The sequence below is a fragment of the Neovison vison genome, chromosome 4 (assembly GCF_020171115.1).
Source record: "Neovison vison isolate M4711 chromosome 4, ASM_NN_V1, whole genome shotgun sequence".
Taxonomy (NCBI): Eukaryota; Metazoa; Chordata; class Mammalia; order Carnivora; family Mustelidae; genus Neogale; species Neogale vison.
In genome coordinates this window covers 2,797,613-2,811,823 of record NC_058094.1, presented here as the reverse complement: position 1 = coordinate 2,811,823, position 14,211 = coordinate 2,797,613, and the positions used below count along the sequence as shown (strand labels likewise).

Sequence of the window (14,211 nt, the reverse complement as noted above, 5' to 3'; positions counted from 1 at the left end):
TGATGGACGTTTGTCGTGCAAAATGGGAGTCACTCCTCGGAGGAGGGGAGCACTGTGGCTTCCATTTTGCCACTGACAACGCAGAGCGTTGACCCGAGTTGACCCGGGCTTGAGAAGCCTGGTGGGACCTGGGCACCACCTAGGATCCCTGCAGGACCACAGGGCCTGCCTGACACATGGCCCACCACTGCTCAGGGCAGGGCCTGGTGGAGGACTTGTTGGATCTGGTGGCCACAGTGATGGGCCGCCCTTTGCACCCTTGCAAACCCTGGGAGACGCTGAGCTCAGAGATTACTCAGCCTCCGAGGGAGCCCCGCGGTTAGCACTTCCCAACACGTGGCTTCCTCCTCTTCATGAACATTTGGAAGAAAAGACTATATTCGCCAGTGGGGCTCTCTAGCTGCTTAGGGAGGAGGGTCAGAGGCGTCTGGCAAGGTGGCCACCGCCATGCCCTGGACCCTGGTCCAGGTCCAGGGCAGAGCGGTGGGCAGGACAGACTTCCCTCGCCAGCTCCTCAGCTGCAGGACCCAAGCACTCGCTTGTGGGCTCTGCACATACCGCGCCGTCCCCTCTGCCTCGCCTGCCGGGCGCTCTTCTTCTCCCTGGGAAACGCCTCTTCAGCTTGGTGGTTGGTCTCAGGGGCTTCTCCTCCTGCCTGAGCCCCCTGGAACATGGCTCTGATTCCTCAGTTTGTCTGCCTCCCTGCCTCCCATGGGTGCGCCCCTGCCGGCCAAGGAGCTCCTGGGGGGAGGGCAGGGGAGGGCTTGTGTTTTATTCTTTGTGCGCCCAGCTGCTATCATAGGACCAGACCTATAGTAGGTGCTCAATAAACACCCCAACAGAAATGAGGACACTGAGGCTCAGGGGTGAGGTGCCTTCCTAGCTAGTGCCTTCAGACGGCCTGGGTCTGGAAGTGGTTGCGTCTGAGTGCTTCACGGTGAACCTTTTCTCCCAACATGCTAGTCCGCTCATTTCCTGGAGAAAACTGTTTATTCAGACTCGTGTTTTTCTTTGGGGATTGGCAAACTTTACCCAGAAAAGTCAAAGCCTGGCTTATATTTTCATATGGAAAACCAGCGAGCCCTCGGCTCTGGATTTTTGTGAGGAATAAATAATTTAATGGTTTGAAAACCAGTTATAGGGACGCCTGGGTGGCTCAGTGTGTTAAGCCTCTGCCTTCCGCTCAGGTCATAATCCCAGGGTCCTGGGATCAAGCCCCACATCAGGCTCTCTGCTCAGCGGGAAGCCTGCTTCTCACACCGCTCCCCCCCACCTACTTGTGATCTCTGTCTGTCAAATAAATAAATAAAATATTAAAAAAGAACAAAAAAACAGTTGTAGTGCAGCTCCGTGTTGCTGGGGAAGGAGAGAGGTGCCCCAGATCTCTCCGGAACGCTTGGTCTCCTGGGCTCGACATACACCAAGCGAGGGAAGGGGGAGGAAAATGCCCTGGAACCCTGCAGGATGAATTTATTCAAAAGAAATAACAGAAAATGCTCAACAGGCAAGCCAAGGGCAGGCAGCAGGTTCCTTGGAAGCCGCGGTTGGGAGGCAGGATGAACTGTGAGCCGGCCCGGAAAGCCTCAGGGAGGGCTGACCCAGGCTGCCGGGGTGGAAAGAGGACATACCCCTGGTGCATTCGGACCCTGGAGAAAGGACAAGCGGAGTAGCTGAGCCAAAAAGCATAGGGAAGAGAGAAGATCTGTTTTTCCGCCTGAAGCCTTCGCACGCCTGCGTGAAAATAAATTCGTTGTACATTGCAAAGGAACACACAGCGGGCGACAAAGCCGTCGCTCAGTGTCCGCTCACCAGCGCGGCTGAAATCCCAGCCTGTGTGTGCAGGAGCCTGTGTACATGGACGTACAACAAACAGTGAACGTTCCGTCCCCCGCCGGTGGCGAGGAGCCCCCGGACGCCACAGAGTGCGTTCAGCGGCGAGGGTTTGGGCTCGGCCACAGGTGCGCATGTCTGAGAGCTGTGCTCTGGGTCATACGTGTCTACTTATCCCGAAGCCAGAGGACGGGCCCTGAAGATAATTCCCATAAACCGTGAGGACAGAAGGCCACGCCAGTTGCACCTGACCATCGGTCTGTGCGATGCTGGCCCTCGGAGCAGCCCTGAGAAGTAGGTAGTACTCTTCCGTTCGTGGCCCAGAGAGATTAAGTCGTTGGCCCAAGGTCAAATACTTAGCAAATATTGGAATCAAGATTTGCAGCAGGTGATTGAGAATGAGGAGGCTGGAAAGGTGAGTTGAGGGTTGTAGGGTTCAGAGGGAGGGAGCCCCTCCCACTGGGGGGAGGAGTTGGGAGGATGCAGGTGCCGCCTGTACAGGGGAGGTGTGTGCGGGGCAGCCTGCAGGGAGGAGGAAAGCACCATGCATTTGGGCGGAGGGAGGGTCCCTGAGCAAGTCTGGGTGGCGCAGGAGAGGCACAGGGAGGGGTGGGGCTGGAGACACTGGGGCCATACCCCGAGGTCGGACTTGTAAAGATTCAAATGTCCCGCTCTCGGCACGAGGCTCTTCCGCAGCCCCTACAATGTTCAATTTCTCCAGCAGCGGGTGAGGTGGGCGTCATCCGTGTCTTACAGATACAGGAATGAGCAAATGTTTCTCCCATTCAGTGGGTGGCCTTTTCATGCCCTTGATAGTGTCCTTTGAGGCCCAAAAAGCTTTAAATTTTGATGAAGTCAATTTATCTATTTTCTCTTTCATTGCCAGTGTTTTTGGCATCGTATGCAAGAAATAATTGCCAAATCCAATGTCCTGAAGCCTTCCCTCTACTCCCTATATTTAAAAGAATTTTCACACCTAAACCACTACTAAAATGCACAAGGCAAATTTGCTATACACCACGATTTGAGACTGTATCCTCTAACCCCCTCAGAGGGGCCTGTGGGCGGTACAGTGCGTGGAGCGTCAGACTCTTGGTTTTGGCTCAGGTGGTGGTCTGGGGGTTGTGGGATCCAGCCCTGCGGGGAGCCTGCTGGAGAGCCTCTCCTTTGCCCTTTGCCCCCCACACACACACCGTGCAGGTGAGCCTGCGTTCTCTAGGTGATAAATAAATCTTTAAAAAATAAGTTCCATTAAAAAATAATTTATTGAGGTGAAATTCCAGAGCATAAAATTACCCTTTTCAGAGTGGGCAGTTTTGTGTGGTTCAGCATACTCACAACGGCGTGCCCATCCCCCTATTTTTGCCTCCGTCCTTTACGGTTTACAAACAATTTTCATATCTATTTTCTCCTTTGCTCTTCACAGTAATCCTGAGAGTGAGACAGAGCAGCAAGGCTGCTCTGCAGGATTTGGGGGAGGGGGTGCCCACAGCAAGAGCCCCAGTGCAGCGAGCTCTCGGCCGGCACCTGCTGCCCCTTCCCTGACTCCCGTGTAGGGCCGGCCTACGTTCTGGGCTGGTGGTCTTGTTAGCCAGGCTCCATGTGCACCCCTTTCTCCCTCGCCTGCATCGTCTGCCTCTCCTGCTTCTCGGGGACCCTTATGAGGCTTTTCCACCTATGCCTTTGATGGCTGGTTATCTGCACTTCTGTGTCCCATCAGCGCTTTCTCTAGGACTCAGTGAAAAGCACACAGTGTGGAAGGAGCCCGTGGAGGACCTCAGGCTTTCTCGGGTGGTAAGAAGTGAGGCCCAGAGAAGCAGAACCTCACGGCCCCGTGCACGGCCGCAGCCAGGCCCCGGCCCATTCCTACCCGGAGTTCCTTTCCTCAAACCCACTCTTGTACATCCTGGAGGAAAGGACGCTGCTCTAGCCTGAGCCTCACTGGGCCATCTTTACAGCTGCCAAGTGTTTACCTCCCGGAATCCTGACCACACCCAGCATATTTGAACAAACAGGAAGGTGAGGGGCTTGGCTGTCCCACAGCTCACGCAGAGCCAGGCTCCAGCCCACATCCCCGGAGCCCAGGGCTTTGCTGCCTCCCTGGAGGGGCTCATGCCTCCAAGCCACATCAGTGAGCCTCTCCGGGGCACTGGGGAATCACGGGTAACTCTACTCTGCCCTGTGCGGAGTCCACCAAGAGCGAAAACACGATGGAGAGAGCCAGACAAGGACGAGCAAGACCTGTCCTTTTGAAGTCAGTGACTGTAACTACTTGTCTCACTGGAGATCAGCGAGATCCGGGGGCGCCAGATGGCCTTCAGACCTAAATGAGAACCAGCAGTGACCCACAGCCAATAGGTGACTTAGTGAATGAAACTCGGATCCCGGACGTCAGGCTGCAGGCGGTAGGGGCCTCAGCAGGCCGGGAGGGATGGAGGAATCCCTGCGTCCCCAGATCCAGGCCCACCCTGTCCCCCTGTGATTCTGACATTGCCTTGTTTCCTTTCTTCTCAGGCTGATGACAGATGTTTGACACTATTATTAAGCATTTTTGAGGTTTTTTTGAAAAAAATGAATCATAGATTATTTGAATTAGAAATGTTCCTTTGGAATTATTTCCCGCTGAGGTCCCCCCCCAAGATTTGATTGATTGATTGATTGACTGATCTGAGAGCTAGAGTGACAGCAAAGGGAGAAGTGGGCTCCTGGCTGAGCAGGGCTCTGTATGCGGGGCTCAGTCCCAGGACCTCAGGATCACGACCGGAGCCCGTCACACCGTCAACCCACTGAGCGCCCCCGGCGCCCCACCCGCTTGGTTTTATCAATGCGTACGCTGGGTCCGGAGAGGGGCAGGGATGCGTCCAAGGTCGGCGGGCAGGCAGAGCGGGACCGGGACTGGGCACGAGCGCCAGCCCCCTGGGCCGGGTCTGCGGCTGGGGGAGGCCCACAGTCCCCCGGGATCGGGCCGGTGCGGAGCTGGCCAGGTGCGGGCCCTGTCTCCTCTCCGCGCTCCCAGGTTCCATCCATTCCAGCGGTGCCCACCCCGGGTTCCCTGCTGAGCATCCCTCCAGCTCTCCCTGGACAGGGCCAGCGAGGTCAGCCTGGCGGTTACGAACCGGGAACGAATGGTTCTAGCCCTTCCCCGCCAGCCCCTTCGGCCGTCCGCGCCCGGTCCACCCCGCGGTCCAGGCTCCTGGGCTTCTTCACGCCCTGGACGGCCGGCCTCGGGGCCCGCCACAGCAGGCGACTTTCACGCCCTCGGCCCCTGGGTCTGGACGCCTTCGCCCGCCACCTGTGGACACCACCCAGTCCTTCCCCAGCTCCCTGGGAGGGGGACGGCGGGAGAGGCGGGGCCAAGTGCGCGCGCGCGCCGGGACCCGCGGGCCGATTCGGAAATGACGACCTGGCGTTGGGCCCCGCGGCCGCGCCGGCTAGACTCCGCCCCCGAGAGACCCCGCCCCTCCAGGCACAGTTCAGGCGCGGCCGGCCACGCCCCCAGGGGAGGCCCCGCCCCCGAGCCCGCTCAGGCTCCGCGGGCCCCGCCCTCAGGAAGGACCAGTCCCGGGGCGCCGGTGCGGCAGCCGGCCCCGCCCCCCGGAGGCCCCGCCCCGCGGCCGGCTCCTGCGCGGACCCGGCGGCCGACTGTGGGGCGCCGGGGTGCAGTGCCAGGCGGCGTTGCGAGGGCGCTGGGCGCGGGGCGCGGGGCGCGGGGCTGGGGTCGGGTCGGCGGGCCGAGGCGCCCGAGCGGGGTGCGCGCAGCGGGCCGCGGCCGCCGAGCAGCCATGGCGGAGGCCGCGCCGTCCCACCTGGCGCTGCCCTCGGGTCTGCTGGAGCTGTGCGCGCTGCTGGGGCCCTCCCGGGACAGCCTCCGCGGCCCCGAGGTAAGGGCCGGCGGGGAAACTGAGGCGGGAGCGCCCGGGCGGCGGCTGCGGGCGCGGCGCGGGTCTGGCCGCGGCTCGCCGGCGTCTGCGCGGTGGGGGCGGTGCGCGGGGCCCCCGGCCGGGCTCACCCCCCGCCGCTGCCCGTGCGTGCGGGGACAGGGCTGTCCTCCCGCCAGGAGCAGTCGCGGGGGCTGCGGCCCCGGGAGCGGCCCCGAAGAGGAGCGCGGGCTCGGAGGACGCCCCTGCCGGTGCTCCGGGACGCACACCGGGGCAGGGTGGAGGCGGGCGGGGGGCGGGGAGGAGGGAGAGGGGTGCGGCCGGGGCGCGGGTTCACGTCCCCGAGGAAAGGGGGTCCTTCGCGTGCCGGACTCGCCGTCTCTTGGGTGCGGGTGGCGGTGCTGGGGCCGCTCGTGGGGTCCCGCGTCCGGCCGTTCGCGGGGAAGCGCGTCTGCTTGTCGCGCGCACGAAAGGCTGCGCCCCCCACGCGACCCCCCTTTCCCCGTGTCGCGGCAGCCGGAGTGACGCACCCTTCCCGGAAAGCGCAGTTTGGGACACTCTCCGTCCGCGTCTCCTTCCCACGCCCTCCCTTCGCGTTGGTTGCGCGACCCTCGCCTCCGGATCGCCCGGCGCCTTCTCTTGGCTCGGGACGCCCGTACGACTCGGTCTGTGGCATTTTTCTCCGGTGGGTGGCGATGCCCGGAGGACTCTAAGGTTACCCGCTCCACCGCCCAGTTATCTGGGCGAGTCCGTATCTCGTTCTGGACCACAGCGGAGGAGGAGGCGCAGGAGGGCACCGGAGTGTTTAGGGCGGCAGAGTGGAAGGGCTGAGGTCAGCAGGAGAAGCCAGATACGGCTAAAAATTAACTGGAGAAATGGCTCTTCATCTCCTTAATTTTTTAAAGATTGTATTTATGTACTTGAGAGAGGGAGAGAGAGCCCGAGCAGGAGAGGGGGAGGGGCGGAGGGAGAAGCAGAAGCAGACTGCCCACGGGGCAGCCCGAGCAGGGCTCCATCGAGGCCCCGGGGATCATGATCTGAGCAGAAGGCAGAGGCTTCACCAACACCGACTGAGCCCCCCAGGCGCCCCGTCTCCTTGACTTTAATACAGAGCTGACTTCTCTGGTCTCTGCATTTCCCTCCTTTCTTATTCCCCCAGCCCCCCATGTCTGCATCCCCTTTTGACCACCGTCTCCTCTGACCCTCGGTGACCGAGTTATCTCCCTGCCTCTACTTTGCCAAATGGCATTTCCTCCTTTTTCTTCTCATAGGAAATGACCTGGTTTCAGTTGCTTCTGGGTGATTTCAACACACGTGTCGGTTGCCCCAGGGTGAGACGCGTCTGGAGAGCGGGGTGATTCAGCTTCGGGGTGCACAGGGGTGCTTTCCTGACCCAAACAGGCCACGGCTTTCCCAGGCGAGCGGGCCGCTTGCTGCTCTGCACTTTGACTCCTACCCTTTCTATCCTGCGTGCGGGTTCTGCTGGGGGCTCAGCAGAAGGCAGAGAGCAGGAGAGCAGGAGCCTGGCGGGAAGCTGGCTTCCTGGACTGCGCCTCCTTTAAGGCCGGTGCTGACGGTCCAGTTAACCAAACATATGACCTCACTTGGCTACTTTTGCTCTTACAGCACTTCTATTCCCAGCATCCGAGGCTTTTTTATAACTTTGAAAATCCCCATTTCTCTGTTGTTGAGGCATTCCTGCTTGGCAACAGAACAAGCCCAGAGGTATGCAAAACATCCAACTTAATGTGAGTGTAGCAAGGTGTCCGAACTTCCCATTTCATTTCTCGGATGGGGTGGTGTTCGCTCTGTGAGGCTAGTGGCAATGACTTAGAGCCTACAGGTCGGTCCCTATGGGAGTTTCTGGGCTTGCATTTCCCTGCACCCCATCCGGTGCAGGGAATGGCACCCCGTGGTTGCCGTGGAGACTAGGTGTGGGGTGTGGAAGGACCACTGCTAGCCCTCCGAGCGGACAGAGACCAGTGTTCATAGAGTAGATCACCAGCATAATTCTTGCGTGCGAAGGCAACACTGTAACTGTTCTTGGTGGAGAGCGTCCTGGCCTTTGGCTTCTAGAGCAGCAGGTCCACTAGACTTCCTGAGTGGTGACGCCCGTGCTTCCCGTCTGTGCCACCCAGTGTGGCAGCCACTGGCCGCACGTGGCTACCAGGTGCTTGAAGCGTGGCCACTGAGGAGCTGGAGTTGAAATTTCATTTACTTTTAATTAATTTCAATTTCAATAGCCACGTGACCCTTCACGGTGGTGGACAGCACAGTTCTAGAGCATTAAAAAAAAATCTGTTTCCCATCTTATTTCATGAATGATGACCCATCCTATACGACGATCAGTGCCACTCTGTAATCTGTAGAAGTAAATCTGTGACGCTGGGAGACAGGGCGTCGTGTGTCTCACTTTTTATTAGCTCCGGGTTTTCGGACTGAAATGGTTGTTCCCGGGGAGGGCTTAGTAAATCAGTGCCAGCGAGAGGAGAGCAGGAATGGGTGTCAGCGGTCCGTGGAGGTGGACCTTGTCTCACCCGGAGGGGAGGAAGGGCAGTCACAATGTTCTGGGATCCAGGACTGTGCCTTCTGGAACTTGCTCTGGTTACGCGGTCGGACGTGTGCAGGTGTGTGGCAGTGCACTGTCCACTGCCGCCTTGTCAGTGTCCACTGCCATGTTTGCTCAGATGGCGCGCGTGACCAAGAACCGAGAGCACACCGCGGTCCCTCGGTAGGGGACGGGCAGGTGCGCTGCTGGGTCATCCCTGAGTGGCCCCGCGTGGTCCCAGCTGTGACAGGAAAGTCGGCCGCGCTGTGTGCGTAAGTGGGGGAAAAGCTGGTGGAACGGTTGGCAGGGGCTGGCTGTGTGCAGGGAGAGATCAGACTCACAAACAGCGGAGCCGTGGGAAGACGGCGTTTCCCGCCGCGCACGGGGCACTGACCGCCGTTTCTCAGAATCAGGGGAGGGCTTGCCTTTCTGTTCTTTTATTCTTCCCGCATTGTCGTTCGCTTTTAAATGTGAACTTATCCGGCTGAAGAGACAGCAAGGATGTACGTTCAGAGGAAGGACGGTGTGCAATGAGCTGCCCGGGGCCCGGTCGGTGGACGTTCGGCCATGTCACTCTAAGCGGCCAGATGAGTAGAGGGAGCGAGAGGTAGTTTATTGGTGTTAGCGTGAGAACCAACGGTGTTGCACTCAGGCTGAGTGTGCTCTGCGAGCTCACGGAGCCCGGGCCATGGATGGATGGCAGCACCCGCTGAGAGCCATCTCCTGTGCTGGACTGGGGACGCGGAGGGAAACCGTACAGTCCCTGCCTCTCCCTCCCAGCAGCTCTGAAGGTGACGTAGTTCCCCTGTGGCCGCAACGGTGCTCCAAAGGTGCGGAGCCAGTGGAGGAGGAGGCAGAAGGACGTGCTCCAGGTGGGGAGGAGGGTGGGGAGGCGGGAGGAGGTGCTGTAGGAGGGGAGGAGCCAGGGGCTTGATGGCCTGGCTTCAGGTGAGGAAAGTCTCCCTCCAGTGGGGGTGAGGGGAAGGGGGTCCCTGGCGAAGGTGGAGCAGGGAGGGCGCCGGTCCCGTGTCGGGCAGCGTGGAGAGCAGGGAGAAGCCTTGGAACATGGGCGCTTGTGTCTGGAGAATGAGGTTCAGTGGTGCACGGCTTTGGGGGCACCCTGGCACCGAAGCAGGCTGGCCCACGGCTCAGGCATGTGGTCCAGGCTGTCGTCCTGCTCTGTGACACAGGCACACGTGTGATACGTACATGGAAGACCTAGTGGTGACAATAACGTCCGGGAACAGACTCTGTTTTCATTCAGGTGGAGGGACGGGGAGGGTCTGGGAGGCCGGTTTGGGCCCGTCGGAGGGTCTGCAGATAAAACGCTGGCCCTGGGTGGTAGGAGCCACTGCCCACTGGGACATGTGATGAGGTCACATGTGTCTTCTTCTTTTTTTTTTTTTTTTAAGATTTTTATTTATTTGGGGGAGAGGGTCATGTGCAAGCAGCTGGGGGGAGGGGCAGAGGGCGAGGGAGGAGCAGACTCCCCGCTGAGCAGGGACCCCCCCCCCTGTGGGGCTCCATCCCAGGACCCTGAGATCTAGACCTGAGCCGGAGGCAGGCCCTTCACCGACTGAACCCCCCAGGTGCCCCTTGTTTGTGAGAGAGGCCAGAGGTGCAGGTGGGGTGCCCTGGGCCCAGTGGGAGGAGGCAATGTCATCCTCCTGGCAGAAACCTTGAAGGATGAGTTTGGGGGGAATCTGCACTCTCTCTGAACCACGGGTGAGTGGCTGCAAGGTTTGGAAATGGGCAGATGGGGTGTCCCTGGGGCTGCTCTTGGAGACCTTTCAGGCCAGCGGCCCTGCAGTGTGGGTTTACAGCTGGAGTGAGAGCAGGAGCTGGGGCGGCTCCGCAGACCGAGGTCACTGCCTCTGTCACAGCGGAGTGCAGGAGAGCAAGCTCGGGGTTTAGGGAAATCAGCAGGAGATTTATTTTTGAAGCTATAATTTCAGGGACCCACTGCGTTATGTCCTGTCGGGAGGCAGTTGGGTGTGGTCTGGGATTGCCAGGAAAGGAGTCAGCCCTGGGGGGCGGGGGGGGGGTGGTCACGGCCTGGAAGGAGCTGTCTGCCTGTGCCCTACCCAGCAGCTCAGGGCGGAGGGAAAGGGCAGGGGAGGTTGCAGGAAAGGGCTGCGCAGCGTGGCCACCTGTGCCCTGTCCTCCCGGATGTGGTGTTTGATGGGAGGAAGGAGTGGACGCGCATACTTTCGTAGATAAATAGGTCCAAGTGCTGGATTTTGATAGGAAGTTTTTCAAAAGGTTTTATATAACTCAAGCCGTGGTTTCCTTTCATGCCTGATGCGCAAAGATTTAAAAATTAGCCAATAATATGGATTTTCCGTGTTTGGTCTTTGTTCCAACTGGTATTAACCGTTTTCCTCAACATAAAGAAATCGTTGCCTGAATTTAAATTACACAGCATAAAAACAAGCTTTCTGATGTACGTTTACCGGCGGCGTGGTGTGGGTCCTGCAGGGGGAGAGTTCCCCTCTGGCTCCACGATTCTTACTCAAACCAGGTTGCTGGCTGTCCCTTTCCTGCCGGCGACAATTCCGTTTCTCCCAGTGACAGTGACGTCCTTCCTGATGCCTGAGTTCCTCAGAGATCTTCTGTGGCGCACTGCCCACCCCACCCTGGCACGTCCCCACCCTCCCACAGGCTTACCGCCCAGCGATTCCTGCCCTTGACCTCTCTGTTTCTCCGCTAGCATGGGGCTGACCTGCCCACTTCGTTGTCTCGGCCTATCGACCTCGTCTGGGGGCTCGGGACGCAGCCTGGCAGCCGTCTCTGCAGACCCGGCTCTCTCAGGATTCGTAGCCAGACAGAACAGAGATCGGGGCAGAGCCCGTGCTCTTTATATCATCTGGGGGAAAGAGTGAAAACGTGAAGCATTTTGTAAAGATCGGGTACCAAGTTAAAGTTTACAAACGTTCTGTCCGAATGACCCCGTCATGTAGACCCAGGGCGACCATTTGGTTGCGGGAGGAAGGGTGCATCTCTTCTCTCTGAGGCCGCCTGTCCTGCTCACTCAGTCTGTGTCCCCAGGTCAGTGGCGACAGGACCGCTGGTGTGGGGCAGGGCGTCGGCACCCCGTCTGCAGTGGCCGGACAGCATGTGGGGCCCCTGCTCGCCAGCCTCTGGGGGCATGTGGGGCCTCCGGTGTGGGGCGTCGGGGTTGAGCCCTTGACCTGCAACCCTGCCCCCTGGAGCGGGAAGCTCAGGGATGCAGCGTTCGCTGTTGTGGTGCTACCAGAGCTGGGTTTGAGCTCGGGTCTGCCTGTCGGCCAGACTTGGAACTGTCGGGCCGTGTGCCCGGGGACAGCCACAGAGCCAGACGCTGCGCCGTGGGGTGACTCGCCTGAGCACGCGACCCCACGGGTTCCTGAAAGCAGCTTCCGTGCTCCTCCCCGTCCTGGGCCGCTGGTGGTGAAAGCCGCTCCTGGTGGCTTACTCGAATTTGTCCCCGCTTCAGGTGTCCCTCAAGCAGGGGGTCGGCAGCCCCTCTCCTCTCGATCCAGAGGTCCTGTCCGTGTTTGTGCCTCCTTTCGTCACTAAGGAGGACAGTCAGACGGCCGGCGTCCCCTCTGCGACTCTGAGCAAGACCAGAAGGCGCTCCTTCAGGAAGAAGAGGGACAAGCCCAAAACAGAGCCCTGGAAGGGCCTCCCTCCTGAAGACGTTAGTGTCCCCGATGGCGTGGACCTGCTCGCCCTGCCTCAGCTCTGCTTCCCAGGTATCCCCCGCCCCGCCTTCTGCCACACCCACGGTGCCGTCTGGAAACCAAGTCAAGAAAGGGCAAGAGATGGGGCTGGTGACCCCTGGCAGCCTTGAGGTCAAAGTGCAGGGCTCAGTTGTCTCCATCGAGGGGGTTTGGGAGCTGAAGGATACGTAGTCCATGTAGTGTACCCCCGCTTGTCGGAGAACAAGTCCCCGGCGAGGGGCTGTGGGGTTGGCCAGTGCAGTCGGGAGATGTGTTTTCCAGGGATGTTTCCCCTTAAATTGGCAGGTCTGTCTTCCAGAGGTCGGCAGGTGGACCAGGACGCGTGAGCCTGCAGCGTCTCCCCCCAGGGCGTGCTTTGGTCCAGGCTCCCCGGCCCCTGTTTTCTGCGCCCCTGGGACCACAGCCCGGGCTCTCGTGCTTTCCCACCTGGTCCGCTCCCGGCAGCGGGCGGCCCTCCTGTTTCCCCCTGGTCCGTGAGAAACGCCGAGTGGCTGATGTAGAAAACTGAGTAGGGACTTGCGCTCCGTCATTTCCTGTCTGGAAGGTTCCGTCGGGAGTGGCTGCTGTCTCCTGGTCTCAGGGGTTACAACCCCGGAAGGGCGAGGGCAGCCCCGTGCCCACTGTGCTCAGACACGTACGCCTCCCCCAGGCGCACCCCAAGGGGTTTGTCTGAGGTTGTCCTCGTGCTCCTTCTCCAGATCTTGCAGAGCACAGAGGGCGGCCAAGAAATGGGCCCTGCGGAGGGACAGGGGGCGGCGGCTGGCCAGTGGCCCGACCCCCCCAAGGTGCCACAGCTGGCAGGGCGAGGCCAGGCTCTGTAGGCCGCAAAGTGGGCTCACGGGCAGCCCGGGCTCAGAGGTGGTTGCTGTGGGGTCGTGACGAGATTTCCTCTCCTTTCCTCATCCACAGGGGGCATGTACGTGGCCTCGGAGCCGAAGGAGGACTGTGTCCACTTCCTGGTGCTGACCGACGTCTGTGGGAACAGAACGCACGGCGCGGTGGTCCAGTACTATCGGCCTCTGCGCGTACGTGACTGACGCGAATTCCCTCGGAAGTCAGGCCAGGGTGGTTTTTATTTTGCCAAAATACACACCCCAAGCCACCACCCCCGTGACCACTGTCGTGGGTGTGGGTCCGTGGTGCTAAGTGCGCTCCTGCTGCTGGGAACCCCTCCTGCGTCTCATCCCAAAAGATGTTCGTCTCCCTGGAAGTCCCTCCCTCGGCCCCCCTCCTGCCTCCACGGGTTTGCCTCCTCCGGACGCCTGTGTTGGTGGACTCGGGCTGCACGTGGCCTCTGTGTCCAGCTCCCGCTCAGTGGACGGGTTCAGCGTTCGTCCACGCTGGGGCAGCAGCGCCTCTGTCCTCATGGCTGAGTCCTGCTGGTGTGCGTGAGCCGTGGCTGGTTTCCCACACAACTGCCGAGGGCCACATGGGTTCCTTTGCTCAGGGTGATGGCTTTGGGCCTCCCTTGCCCGGCAGGGCCACGTGTGTGACCCGGCCGGCATCTCGGGAGCTTGTGGGGGCCGCCATGCACCTGAAGAGGTGGCGTGACCCGCTGCCTATGTCGGAGGGTTTTGGGGAGCAGAAGGGGCCCCACTGCTTCATCCAGAAAGTCTAGGAACCCACACTGAGGGGGAGGTGGCGGCCCGGATTTTCCTCCCTGCTCTGCCGTCAGAGGCGGGGGCAGCTGCGTTGGGAGAGTTATCCCTAAGTGTGGGGGGCACAGGGCACAACTCGATGGGCTCTGTCCCTTCCTGCCCGTGGAGTGTCACGGACGCACCTGGCGTGCGTCAGAAACATGGGGGAGCCCCGCATCCTGCTGGGGTCCGAGCGCACAACCTCAGTGTCTGGACCAGGCGTCCCCTGGGTGGGTGGCGGGCAGTACGGGGAGGCCACCCCTCAAGGCCGTGTGTGTGGGCGGCTGCAGCCATGACATGGACAGCAGGCCTGCCTGCCTGCCCGGGTCAGGTAGGGGTGGGAGACGAGAGGGCCCGAGTTCTTGCCCCTCCCTGGTAGTGCTTCCAGCGGACCCAGGACGGGAGGCTGGGTCATTCAGGAAGGTGCCGGTCTGTGAAGTGATTGCTATGAGAAGTACATGTTATTTTTATTATCATTACATGCATTTGAAAAAGGTCACAGCCCTCAGCTTTGCCCGTGACTCCCCCTACACCTGGCCCCCTACACGGCCGCTCGCCTGTCCTCTCAGAGCCTGCATGGTTTCGGGGTGTTCCCC

General features: G+C 60.4%; 1 protein-coding gene across 2 annotated transcripts in view; it reads left to right on the top strand.

The window, feature by feature from the left end:
- The first annotated feature begins 5,593 nt into the window (after positions 1-5,593).
- The window catches only part of DENND3 (DENN domain containing 3), a 50,372-nt gene continuing 41,754 nt past the window's right edge, over positions 5,594-14,211 (top strand). For both annotated transcript variants that reach the window (XM_044244868.1, XM_044244867.1), the window contains exons 1-3: positions 5,594-5,711; positions 11,732-11,990; positions 12,888-13,003. In XM_044244868.1, the coding sequence (XP_044100803.1) occupies positions 5,613-5,711; positions 11,732-11,990; positions 12,888-13,003 (474 nt within the window). In that variant the 5' untranslated portion in view covers positions 5,594-5,612. The remainder of the gene's footprint in view (positions 5,712-11,731; positions 11,991-12,887; positions 13,004-14,211) is intronic.